At 47.0% G+C, this 12,963-nt stretch overlaps 1 protein-coding gene across 1 annotated transcript in view; it reads right to left on the bottom strand.

The window, feature by feature from the left end:
- DOC2A (double C2 domain alpha) overlaps positions 1-12,963 on the bottom strand; it is a 142,846-nt gene that overhangs the window by 94,029 nt on the left and 35,854 nt on the right. Inside the window, exon 4 of the mRNA XM_063935238.1 lies at positions 8,388-8,462. Coding sequence (XP_063791308.1) covers positions 8,388-8,462 — 75 coding nt within the window. The remainder of the gene's footprint in view (positions 1-8,387; positions 8,463-12,963) is intronic.

The raw sequence follows: 12,963 nt of genomic DNA, 5'->3' as shown, positions 1-12,963 counted from the left end.
TAAAGCATACCAGAACAGCAGTGGATGATTATCGATAAAACCAGAATGACTGTCTCTGTGCTCAATAGAGGATTAAGAACAATGTGGAGCAGCTAAACAACTAAAATACATCCAGCTTGCGAGGGAGAAGGGACGGAGAGCAGCTGGCACAGCACGGCTAAGATGTGACAGAAAAGATTGAGTGGCATAAAGAGAGGTTTAGGTAGTAGCATGGTAGGAATTGCATACATGTATAGATCATGATACATACTGCTGTAACATATGAAGAAATGTATAGCATTTACATTTTATGTATCAGCTAAATTTGCAGCATATTTTGTAACACCTGCCTTCTTAGTAAGATATTGGGTGTGGCAAGTTCTCAGAGTTGTTCAGCAAAGTGGCCTGACCTGGAATCATTTGCAACTAAGCTCATCTGAGTGACTAACCATTAAGGTTCCTTTCAGATTTGTAGACACATGATCTATTGATAACTTATGCAAAGACAATGATGGAGAGAGGCTGATGTTATTTACGAGGGGTGTGCAATAGGTTTCCAGATGTTCAGTGCAGTAGACACAGTCAGGTTGTGGCCTGTAATCTCTGACTAAAGTTCTTGTGAGATGTCTAGGCCCGGAACCGTACATAAGCATCACTGCACACGGAGAAGTTAGTAGCATGCTCACTTGCTTCACAGACTTGTTATGGAGCTTAGCCATAGTTGAGGTGGACGCCAGGGTGACTGTGGCCCAGTTAGAGAAGGAGGGAAGGTATCTTGTAGGGATCCATCTGCTTAATCCTCCACAAAAAGCTTGGCAAAGTGTCTGCACACTGAGTGACCAATCAGCTGTCTCGAGAGCAGAAGGAGGCTCTGTGATTTGGTGTTGCAACATGCTGGCCAGGTTTGATGGTGGTCACTCATACTCTGTCTGGGATATCATAAATGGTAATGAATCCTGGACAGTTTTGATCCTGAGACCAAACAATAGTCGGCCCAGTGGACCCCAGTTGGAGGTGCAACGCCAGAGACGTTCCAGTGTAAGAGTGGTTCGGCCAAGCAGATGGTGGCTGTTTTTGTGGCCAAGACTGGTCATGTAGCTATTGTGCTCCTCATACAGCAGCGCATGGTCACTGGGGACTGGTACACCAACCAATGCCTGCCGCAAGTGCTGGAAACTATTTCCAGATGCCATCCAAGAACTTGCGCTCTATCACGACAATGCACCTACCCACAAGTCCATGAAAGTGGTGGATTTTCTGGCCCATGAGCGCATCCAGGAGCTTGGTCATCCACTGTAATGTCCAGACCTGGCTCCCTGTGACTTCTTCGTTTTCCCACAAATCAAGTGTTTTGAGTCACGGGAAGCTGCAGTTTAGACCTTCATCCAGCAAGTAGAAGACATACCTGCTTAAGACTGCTTCACCAAGTGGTTTGAGCGCATGCAACTTTGCATAGACTCCTCTGGCAAATACTTTGAAAATATGTAATGTTCACTTTATTGGCAAATATAATACTATTTGTGCATCTGGGAGCTTATTGCACTCCCCTCGTATACGCTGAATTTGCACTTTTTGTTTTATCTTGTACACAGTATGTTACACCCTGCAGGTGGCTGAATTAACATTATGAGTGCGGTTCAATAGTACTGAAACAGCACAAAAATGCAAGGGATAGATTTACTAAGAATTGGTTTTGCCATCTATTGCAATCGGAAAAAGTTGCACGAAAAGACGCCCAGTGCTACTGAGTCATGCCACAGCATGGCATAACTAGAAGGGCTGTTTAACATGCCAGGAGGCTAGATGTAAGTGGGCACATCTGTTACACTTTCTCTGCTTCTACCCCCGGGGTCCTATCAGTCAGCTGGTGGAGTGCTGCGTATCTCAGGTAAGTGCTGTCTCAGAAACACCTACTGCTGCCATATAGTGTATTTCCTACTGCCACGTTGAGCAGGTAGTCTTTAGATGTTTCTGCAGATTCTATCGGTTTTAGGAACATGATGGTTAGTAAATCTGGGGTTTTTATTCTTGTCTATGTTAAATAATCAACGGTAGGTACATCCAAAATCTGGTCTATCTGCAAATGTCCTTCAGATTTCCCTTTAGTAAATCTTTGGATGGAAATTCGCAAACTTGATTCTTAGTATACTACCCCAAGGTGTTCTGACTTTACCCAGGTTTAGATTTTACTCTAAGAAAGTGTTCTACTCCATATTCCCTGTTATCTGCCTCAGGAGAAATACAGCTTGCAAAAGGGGATTTATCTGGGGATCAACCACTGATCCCCGATCAACTTCCCATCGATGGTGAAACCACACGCCATCACCATCGATAATTGATGGTTGCTTACAAACCTAGTTGAAGGTGAAAAAATAAGAATTTACTTACCGATAATTCTATTTCTCGGAGTCCGTAGTGGATGCTGGGGTTCCTGAAAGGACCATGGGGAATAGCGGCTCCGCAGGAGACAGGGCACAAAAAAGTAAAGCTTTTACCAGATCAGGTGGTGTGCACTGGCTCCTCCCCCTATGACCCTCCTCCAGACTCCAGTTAGGTACTGTGCCCGGACGAGCGTACACAATAAGGGAGGCAATTTGAATCCCGGGTAAGACTCATACCAGCCACACCAATCACACCGTACAACTTGTGATCTAAACCCAGTTAACAGTATGATAACAGAAAGAGCCTCTTAAAGATGGCTCCTTAACAATATAACCCGAATTTGTTAACAATAACTATGTACAGTATTGCAGATAATCCGCACTTGGGATGGGCGCCCAGCATCCACTACGGACTCCGAGAAATAGAATTATCGGTAAGTAAATTCTTATTTTCTCTATCGTCCTAAGTGGATGCTGGGGTTCCTGAAAGGACCATGGGGATTATACCAAAGCTCCCAAACGGGCGGGAGAGTGCGGATGACTCTGCAGCACCGAATGAGAGAATTCCAAATCCTCTTTTGCCAGGGTATCAAATTTGTAGAATTTTACAAACGTGTTTTCCCCCGACCACGTAGCTGCTCGACAGAATTGTAATGCCGAGACCCCTCGGGCAGCCGCCCAAGATGAGCCCACCTTCCTTGTGGAATGGGCCTTAACAGATTTAGGCTGTGGCAGGCCTGCCACAGAATGAGCAAGTTGAATTGTGTTACAAATCCAACGAGCAATCGTCTGCTTAGAAGCAGGGGCACCCAACTTGTTGGGTGCATATAGTATCAACAGCGAGTCAGATTTTCTGACTTCAGCCGTCCTTGAAATGTATATTTTTAAGGCTCTGACAACGTCCAACAACTTGGAGTCCTCCAAGTCGCCAGTGGCCGCAGGCACCACAATAGGTTGGTTCAGGTGAAACGCTGATACCACCTTAGGGAGAAAATGCGGACGAGTCCTCAGTTCTGCCCTATCCGAATGGAAGATTAGATAAGGGCTTTTATAAGATAAAGCCGCCAATTTAGATACTCTCCTGGCGGAAGCCAGGGCCAGTAACATAGTCACTTTCCATGTGAGATATTTAAAATCCACCTTTTTCAATGGTTCAAACCAATGGGATTTGAGGAAATCTAAAACTACATTTAGATCCCACGGTGCCACCGGAGGCACCACAGGAGGCTGTATATGCAGTACTCCTTTAACAAAAGTCTGTACCTCAGGAACTGAGGCCAATTCTTTTTGGAAGAATATTGACAGGGCCGAAATTTGAACCTTAATAGATCTCAATTTGAGACCCATAGACAATCCTGATTGTAGGAAATGTAGGAAACGACCCAGTTGAAATTCCTCCGTCGGAACACTCCGATCCTCGCACCACGCGACATATTTTCGCCAAATGCGGTGATAATGTTTCGCGGTGACTTCCTTCCTTGCCTTAATCAAGGTAGGAATGACTTCTTCTGGAATGCCTTTCCCTTTTAGGATCTGGCGTTCAACCGCCATGCCGTCAAACGCAGCCGCGGTAAGTCTTGAAAGAGACAGGGACCCTGTTGTAGCAGGTCCCTTCTCAGAAGTAGAGGGCACGGGTCGTCCGTGACCAACTCTTGAAGTTCCGGGTACCAAGTCCTTCTTGGCCAATCCGGAGCCACTAGTATTGTTCTTACTCCTCCTCACCGTATAATCTTCAATACCTTTGGTATGAGAGGCAGAGGAGGAAACACATATACTGATTTGTACACCCAAGGTGTTACCAGTGCGTCCACAGCTATTGCCTGTGGATCTCTTGACCTGGCGCAATACTTGTCCAGTTTCTTGTTGAGGCGAGACGCCATCATGTCTACCATTGGTCTTTCCCAACAGTTTATTAGCATGTGGAAGACTTCTGGATGAAGACCCCCCTCTCCCGGGTGAATATCGTGTCTGCTGAGGAAGTCTGCTTCCCAGTTGTCCACGCCCGGGAAGAACACTGCTGACAGTGCTATTACGTGATTCTCCGCCCAGCGAAGAATCTTGGCAGCTTCTGCCATTGCACTCCTGCTTCTTGTGCCGCCCTGTCTGTTTACATGGGCGACCGCCGTGATGTTGTCCGACTGAATCAACACCGGTTTTCCTTGCAGGAGTGGTTCCGCCTGGCTTAGAGCATTTTAGATTGCTCTTAGTACCAGAATGTTTATGTGAAGAGACTTTTCCAGGTTCGTCCATACCCCCTGGAAGTTTCTTCCTTGTGTGACTGCTCCCCAACCTCTCAGGCTGGCGTCCGTGGTCACCAGGATCAAATCCTGTATGCCGAATCTGCGGCCCTCCAATAGATGAGCCTTTTGCAACCACCACAGAAGATATACCCTTGTCCTTGGCGACAGGGTTATTCGCAGGTGCATCTGAGGATGCGACCCTGACCATTTGTCCAACAGATCCCTTTGGAAAATTCTTGCATGGAATCTGCCGAATGGAATTGCTTCGTAAAAAGCCACCATTTTTCCCAGGACTCTTGTGCATTGATGTACAGACACCTTTCCTGGTTTTAGGAGGTTCCTGACAGGTCGGATAACTCCTTGGCTTTTTCCTCGGGAAGAAAAACCTTTTTCTGAACCGTGTCCAGAATCATCCCTAGGAACAGCAGACGTATCGTCGGAAAACAGCTGCGATTCTTGGAATATTTAGAATCCAGTCGTGCCGTCGAAGAACTACTTTAGATAGTGCTCTTCCGACCTCCAACTGTTCTCTGGAACTTGCCCTTTTTAGGTCGTGCAAGTAAGGGATAATTTAGATGCCTTTTTTCTTTGAAGAAACATCTTTTCGGCCATTACCTTGGTAAAAAGGCCCGGGGTGCCGTGGATAATTCAAACGGCATCGTCTGAAACTGATATTGACAGTTCTGTACCACGAACCAGAGGTACCCTTGATGAGAAGGACAAAATTTGGACATGGAGGTAATCCTTGATGTCCAGGGACACCATATAGTCCCCTTTTTTCCGGTTCGCTATCACTGCTCTGAGTGACTTTATCTCGATTTGAACCTTTTATGTAAGTGTTCAAAACATTTTAGATTTAGACTATGTGTCACCAAGCCGTCTGGCTTCAGTACCACAATATAGTGTGGAAAAATAATACCCTTTTCCTTGTCGTAGGAGGGGTACTTTGATTATCACCTGCTGGATATACCGCTTGTGAATTGTTTCCAATGCTGCCTCCCTGTCGGAGGGAGCCGTTGGTAAAGCAGACTTCAGGAACCTGCGAGGAGAAGATGTCTCGACTCTCCAATCTTTACCCCTGGGATAATACTCGTACGATCTAGGGGTCAACTTGCGAGTGATCCCACTGCGCCCTGAGACTCTTGAGACTACCCCCCCACCTTGAGTCCGCTTGCACGGCCCCAGCGTCATGCTGAGGACTTGGCAGACGCGGTGGAGGGCTTCTTTTCCTGGGAAAGGGCTGCCTGCTGCAGTCTACTTCCCTTACCTCTATGTCTGGGCAGATATGACTGGCCTTTTGCCTGCATGCCCTCATGGGAAAGGAAAGATTGAGGCTGAAAAGACGGTGTCTTTTTTAGCTGAGATGTAACTTGGGGTAAAAAAGGTTGGATTTCCCAGCTGTTGCTGTGGTCCCCAGGTCCGATGGACCGACCCCCAAATAACTCCTTCCCTTTATACAGCAATACTTCCATCTGCCGTATGGGATCTGTATCACCTGACCACTGTCGTGTCCCTGACATCTTCTGGGAGATATGGACAACGCACTTATCTTGATGCCAGAGAGCAAATATCCCTCTGTGCATCTCACATACATATATATAGAATGCATCCTATTAAATGCTCTACATGAATAAAATATTTTCAGTCAGGGAATCCGACCAAGCCAACCCAGCACTGCATCTCCAGGCTGATGGCGATCGCTGGTCGCAGTATAACCACCGTATGTGTGTATATACTTTTTAGGATATTTTTCCAGCTTCCTATCAGCTGGCTCCTTGAGGGCGGCCGTATCTGGAGACGGTAACGCCACTTGATAAGCGTGTGAGCGCCTTATCACCCTAAGGGGTGTTTCCCAACGTACCCTAATTTCTGGCGGGAAAGGGTATAACGCCAATATTTGCTATCGGGGTAACCCTACGCATCATCACACACTTCATTTTATTTTATCTGATTCAGGAAAAACTACAGGTAGTTTTTTCCACTCCCACATAATACCCTTTCTTGTGGTACTTGTAGTATCAGAAACACGTAACACCTCCTTCATTGCCCTTAACGTGTGGCCCTAATGAGAAATACGTTTGTTTATTCACCGTCGACACTGTATTCAGTGTCCGTGTCTGTGTCTGTGTCGACCGACTGAGGTAAATGGGCGTTTTTAAAACCCCTGACGGTGTTTCTGAGCCGCCTGGACCGGTCCTAATAGATTGTCGGCCGTCTCATGTCGTCAACCGACCTTGCAGCGTGTTGACATTCTCACGTAATTCTCTAAATAAGCCATCCATTCCGGTGTCGACTCCCTAGAGAGTGACATCACCATTACAGGCAATTTCTCCGCCTCCTCACCAACATCGTCCTCATACATGTCGACACACACGTGCCGACACACAGCACACACACCGGGAATGCTCTGACAGAGGACAGGACCCACTAGCCCTTTGGGGAGACAGAGGGAGAGTCTGCCAGCACACACCAAAAACGCTAAAATTATATAGGGACAACCTTATATAAGTGTTTCTCCCTTATAGCATCTTTTATATATATACAATATCGCCAAAATCAGTGCCCCCCCTCTCTGTTTTAACCCTGTTTCTGTAGTGCAGTGCAGGGGAGAGCCTGGGAGCCTTCTCTCCAGCTTTTCTGTGAGAGAAAATGGCGCTGTGTGCTGAGGAGATAGGCCCCGCCCCTTTTACGGCGGGCTCGTCTCCCGCTATTTTTGAAGTTAGGCAGGGGTTAAATATCTCCATATAGCCTCTGTGGGCTATATGTGAGGTATTTTTTGCCTCTAATAAGGTTTTTATTTGCCTCTCAGAGCGCCCCCCCCAGCGCTCTGCACCCTCAGTGACTGTTGTGTGAAGTGTGCTGAGAGGAAAATGGCGCACAGCTGCAGTGCTGTGCGCTACCTTTATGAAGACTCAGGAGTCTTCAGCCGCCGATTTTGGACCTCTTCTCTCTTCAGCGTCTGCAAGGGGGCCGGCGGCGCGGCTCCGGTGACCATCCAGGCTGTACCTGTGATCGTCCCTCTGGAGCTAGTGTCCAGTAGCCAAGCAGCAAATCCACTCTGCACGCAGGTGAGTTCACTACTTCTCCCCTAAGTCCCTCGTTGCAGTGATCCTGTTGCCAGCAGGACTCACTGTAAAGTAAAAAACCTAAGCTAAACTTTCTCTAAGCAGCTCTTTAGGAGAGCCACCTAGATTGCACCCTTCTCGTTCGGGCACAAAATCTAACTGGAGTCTGGAGGAGGGTCATAGGGGGAGGAGCCAGTGCACACCACCTGATCTGGTAAAAGCTTTACTTTTTTGTGCCCTGTCTCCTGCGGAGCCGCTATTCCCCATGGTCCTTTCAGGAACCCCAGCATCCACTTAGGACGATAGAGAAATAAACTTCCAGGTTCCTACAAAATGTGCTGTAACATCTAACAATAAAATATTAGCTTTGATGAGTCCAATGCATGTTAGTGGAATGAAAGCTAGTTTCTGATTGGTTGATGTGAATTTTCATTTATCTAATTAGAAAATCAATGTTAGATAACCTGCGACACTCCAAGGCTTGCTGGAACTTACAGTTCCCCAACAGCCGGAAAGCCTCTGAGATACAGATGTAGCCATGCTGGTCTTTGCTGCGATGCAGCATGCTATTTGCAACCGGCGATCGCTACATTAATTCCTAAAGGAATACATACAGCATGCCAAATCGCAATAAGATGAGCATATCTATATCTGTAGGCTGATAATAAGGAGAAGAGTTTACAACATTAACCACACTGAGAAGTTTGACATTTGCACAGCACCTTGCAAGCACCAGGGAGCAGATGAATCTTCACGTATGGGTCAGCAAGACCATTGAAATCCATTGGCTTCAGACCCTAAAACAAAGATGGCGGAAGGTAAGGTTCAGGACAGAGACGGATGTTCCACTGCAGCGCTAACTACAAAGACATTTCACAACTCACTGAAAGTTAGGTCTGGTCATAAGTTCTACATATGGAAGAGGATGTATTAAAGTATAAACTTTTCTTATGGAAATTATCAGCTGGACGTCGGAAAACTGAGTGTTACGCTCTGCATACATTCCAATATCATAACAGGATTGTGGATCTCCTGTTCCAAACGACGTGGCCTGTCTCTGGCAGTGCCACCAGATCCGTGTCATTAACAGGCTTAGTGGATTGTGTGTGTCTGCTGGGGATTTATTGGTAATACCTGCTGTGGGTTTATGTTCTAGTAGCAAGAAGAAGAATCAGGGATTACAGGGATAAGCAAGGCTTGGAACTGTTCCCTACCCCTCCCGCCTCCTGCACAGCTGGATGACAAGGTAATATATACAATATATATATATATATATATATATATATATATCGTGCAGTGATACAGTGACATCAGTCCCATCTATGAGTCATGGAGTGATACAGTGACATCAGTCCCATCTATGAGACATGGAGTGATACAGTGACATCAGTCCCATCTATGAGTCATGGAGTGATACAGTGACATCAGTCCCATCTATGAGTCATGGAGTGATACAGTGACATCAGTCCCATCTATGAGACATGGAGTGATACAGTGACATCAGTCCCATCTATGAGTCATGGAGTGATACAGTGACCTCAGTCCCATCTGTGAGTCATGGAGTGATACAGTGACATCAGTCCCATCTATGAGTCATGGAGTGATACAGTGACATCAGTCCCGTCTATGAGTCATGGAGTGATACAGTGACATCAGTCCCATCTGGGAGTCATGGAGTGATTGTCACGATCTAGGTAATTCCTTATCAGTATTTACCTTCCAAATGCCTCCTGAGACTGTCCCAGTGTTCCAAGCCTGGATTCCATCTGCACTGTCTGTGTGCAGCACGCTGCATCTCATTGTCTCAAATCTCTTTACTGTGATTCTGGCAGCTTCATGGTTAAAGCTCACATTCAAGTTACAAACAATCTTTCCCTCCAAAAGCTACCATGGGCGCAGCCATGTTTTCCTAATCACATGTTACCTTTCAGCCTATCAGCTGCACTCTGCTCCCAGCCTGATTACACAGCAGCTGCACTCTGGTCTCTGGTTAATCAGCCAGCCAATCCCTGCTTCCCAGCAGGTATAAATATCCTGTTCCTGGGGTGGAAAGATGTCAGTGCTTCAATTGTCTTCAGTGATTCCAGTGTGCAGTTCTCCCATGGACTTTCTCTGCAGTACAGCCTGACTCCCTGGTGATTATACTCTGCAGTGTAACCCGACACTCCAGTGATTAACCCTCTACAGTCTACCCTGATTCACCTGTGTCTGAACTCCGGCTTCCCGGCAGCCATTCTCCAGCTTCTTCTCCAGCGATCCCCAGCATCACTTCATGCTTCACCTGTGCTTCTAAGTACAATAGTGCATTTCTATCTGCGAACCCCAGCTTCACTCAAAGCTTACCAACGATCCCAAAGTATCCATCGGTGTCATTCCAAGTCACCATCGGTGTTCCGTCATCGATCCCAAGTATTTCTCTGAACTGTGTTTCCTATTACCAGTACCAAGTCATCAGTATTCCTCTGAACTGTGTTTAATAAAACCTTTGAACTTTCCCTTGTTGTCGTGGTCACGCCTTCGGGCATTTGTTCTAAAGGTTCCCTGCATGTCCAAGAACCCTGTACTGCCTCCCAGGTACACATATACCTCAGCCCCTACAACTGAGGCTTCCCCCTGGTCAGCACCAGCCCTCAGTTGTGACAGTGATACAGTGACATCAGTCCCATCTGTGAGTCATGGAGTGATACAGTGACCTCAGTCCCATCTGTGAGTCATGGAGTGATACAGTGACCTCAGTCCCATCTGTGAGTCATGGAGTGATACAGTGACATCAGTCCCGTCTATGAGTCATGGAGTGATACAGTGACATCAGTCCCATCTGGGAGTCATGGAGTGATACAGTGACCTCAGTCCCATCTGTGAGTCATGGAGTGATACAGTGACCTCAGTCCCATCTGGGAGTCATGGAGTGATACAGTGACATCAGTCCCATCTGTGAGTCATGGAGTGATACAGTGACCTCAGTCCCATCTGTGAGTCATGGAGTGATACAGTGACATCAGTCCCGTCTATGAGTCATGGAGTGATACAGTGACATCAGTCCCATCTGTGAGTCATGGGGTGATACAGTGACATCAGTCCCGTCTATGAGTCATGGAGTGATACAGTGACATCAGTCCCATCTGGGAGTCATGGAGTGATACAGTGACCTCAGTCCCATCTGTGAGTCATGGAGTGATACAGTGACATCAGTCCCGTCTATGAGTCATGGAGTGATACAGTGACATCAGTCCCATCTGGGAGTCATGGAGTGATACAGTGACCTCAGTCCCATCTGTGAGTCTTGGAGTGATACAGTGACATCAGTCCCATCTGGGAGTCATGGAGTGATACAGTGACATCAGTCCCATCTGGGAGTCATGGAGTGATACAGTGACCTCAGTCCCATCTGTGAGTCATGGAGTGATACAGTGACCTCAGTCCCATCTGTGAGTCATGGAGTGATACAGTGACCTCAGTCCCGTCTATGAGTCATGGAGTGATACAGTGACATCAGTCCCATCTGGGAGTCATGGAGTGATACAGTGACCTCAGTCCCATCTGTGAGTCATGGAGTGATACAGTGACCTCAGTCCCATCTGTGAGTCATGGAGTGATACAGTGACCTCAGTCCCATCTGGGAGTCATGGAGTGATACAGTGACCTCAGTCCCATCTGTGAGCCATGGAGTGATACAGTGACCTCAGTCCCATCTGTGAGTCGTGGAGTGATACAGTGACATCAGTCCCATCTGTGAGTCATGGAGTGATACAGTGACATCAGTCCCGTCTATGAGTCATGGAGTGATACAGTGACCTCAGTCCCATCTGTGAGTCATGGAGTGATACAGTGACCTCAGTCCCATCTGTGAGTCATGGAGTGATACAGTGACATCAGTCCCATCTGTGAGTCATGGAGTGATACAGTGACATCAGTCCCATCTGTGAGTCATGGAGTGATACAGTGACATCAGTCCCATCTGTGAGTCATGGAGTGATACAGTGACATCAGTCCCATCTGTGAGTCATGGAGTGATACAGTGACATCAGTCCCATCTGTGAGTCATGGAGTGATACAGTGACCTCAGTCCCATCTGTGAGTCATTGTTATACTGTCTCCCCTGCCCACTTTACAACTATGGCAAAGGGAAGAACCTTACGCATAATTAATAATGCATGTAAACGAAGCTGCCGCTACTCCCTGTCCATCAAAAGTCAGAGAGCGATTGGGGTCATACATTCAGAATTGCTGGGCTTTAGCGTAGTCCATGGCGTAAAATGTTCAGCAAAAAAATCGACAGCAGTCGCCACTCCTACATCCATCACCACAACCGCCGCATGAATAATTGCCATACAAACAGTCACTGCAACCATACCACCAGAATGATCACCAGGCCCAACAATACCGCAACAATCTCCCTCAACGTATTATGTCGACGTTTTCACAGTCTTAATAAAAAATGCCGACATAATGAACACCTCAACGTTATGGCAATGGGCCTAATTCAGACCTGATCGCTCACTAGGCTTTTTTTTTGCAGTCCTGCGTTCGCATAGTCGCCGCCCATAGGGGAGTGTATTTTAGCTTTGCAAGTGTGCGAACAGAACTTGTGCAGTCTCTGAGTAGCCCAGAACTTTCTCAGCCGCTGCGATCACTTCAGCCTGTCTGGGACCGGAATTGACGTCAGGACCCCCCCTGCAAATGCTTGGACACGCCTGCGTTTTTCCAACCACTCCCTGAAAGCGGTCAGTTGCCACCCACAAACGCCCTCTTCCTGTCAATCTCCTTGCGATCGCTTGTGTGAATGGACTCTTCGCACAAACCCATCGCACAGCAACAAACCGCTTTGTACCTGTGCGATGCACCTGCGCATTGTGGTGCATACGCATGCGCAGTTCTGACCTGATGGCAGCGGTGCAAAAAAATGCTAGCAAGCATTCAGGTCTGAATCAGGCCCAATGTCGGCATTTCTTTATGTCAGCGTATTTTAATGGCGTCCAAGTGAGCAGTCTGAATGTGGATTTTACTAATCCCGATACTTTATATGCCAGAGCTATTAGGAGCATACACAAGTATTCAGGGGCTTATTGGGCGTGTTAGTATCTGTATACCTGAAAACAAATCTAACGCAGAGAGTAGGTGTATGAACGCTGGATTACCGGCGGGATCATTTATGACGCTTATATGAGTTGTATTTGGAGGTTTGGAAGTGATCAGGTGCCGAGACGTTTTCACATGTACATGAGATGTGAAGTCATTCAGAAGACGAGTTATTTATACATGTGCTTTCTGACTTCATGTCTTCATCAGGAACAAAAT

This window comes from Pseudophryne corroboree, chromosome 7, assembly GCF_028390025.1.
Source record: "Pseudophryne corroboree isolate aPseCor3 chromosome 7, aPseCor3.hap2, whole genome shotgun sequence".
In the NCBI taxonomy this organism is placed as follows: Eukaryota; Metazoa; Chordata; class Amphibia; order Anura; family Myobatrachidae; genus Pseudophryne; species Pseudophryne corroboree.
This window is presented reverse-complemented; position numbering and strand designations above follow the sequence as displayed.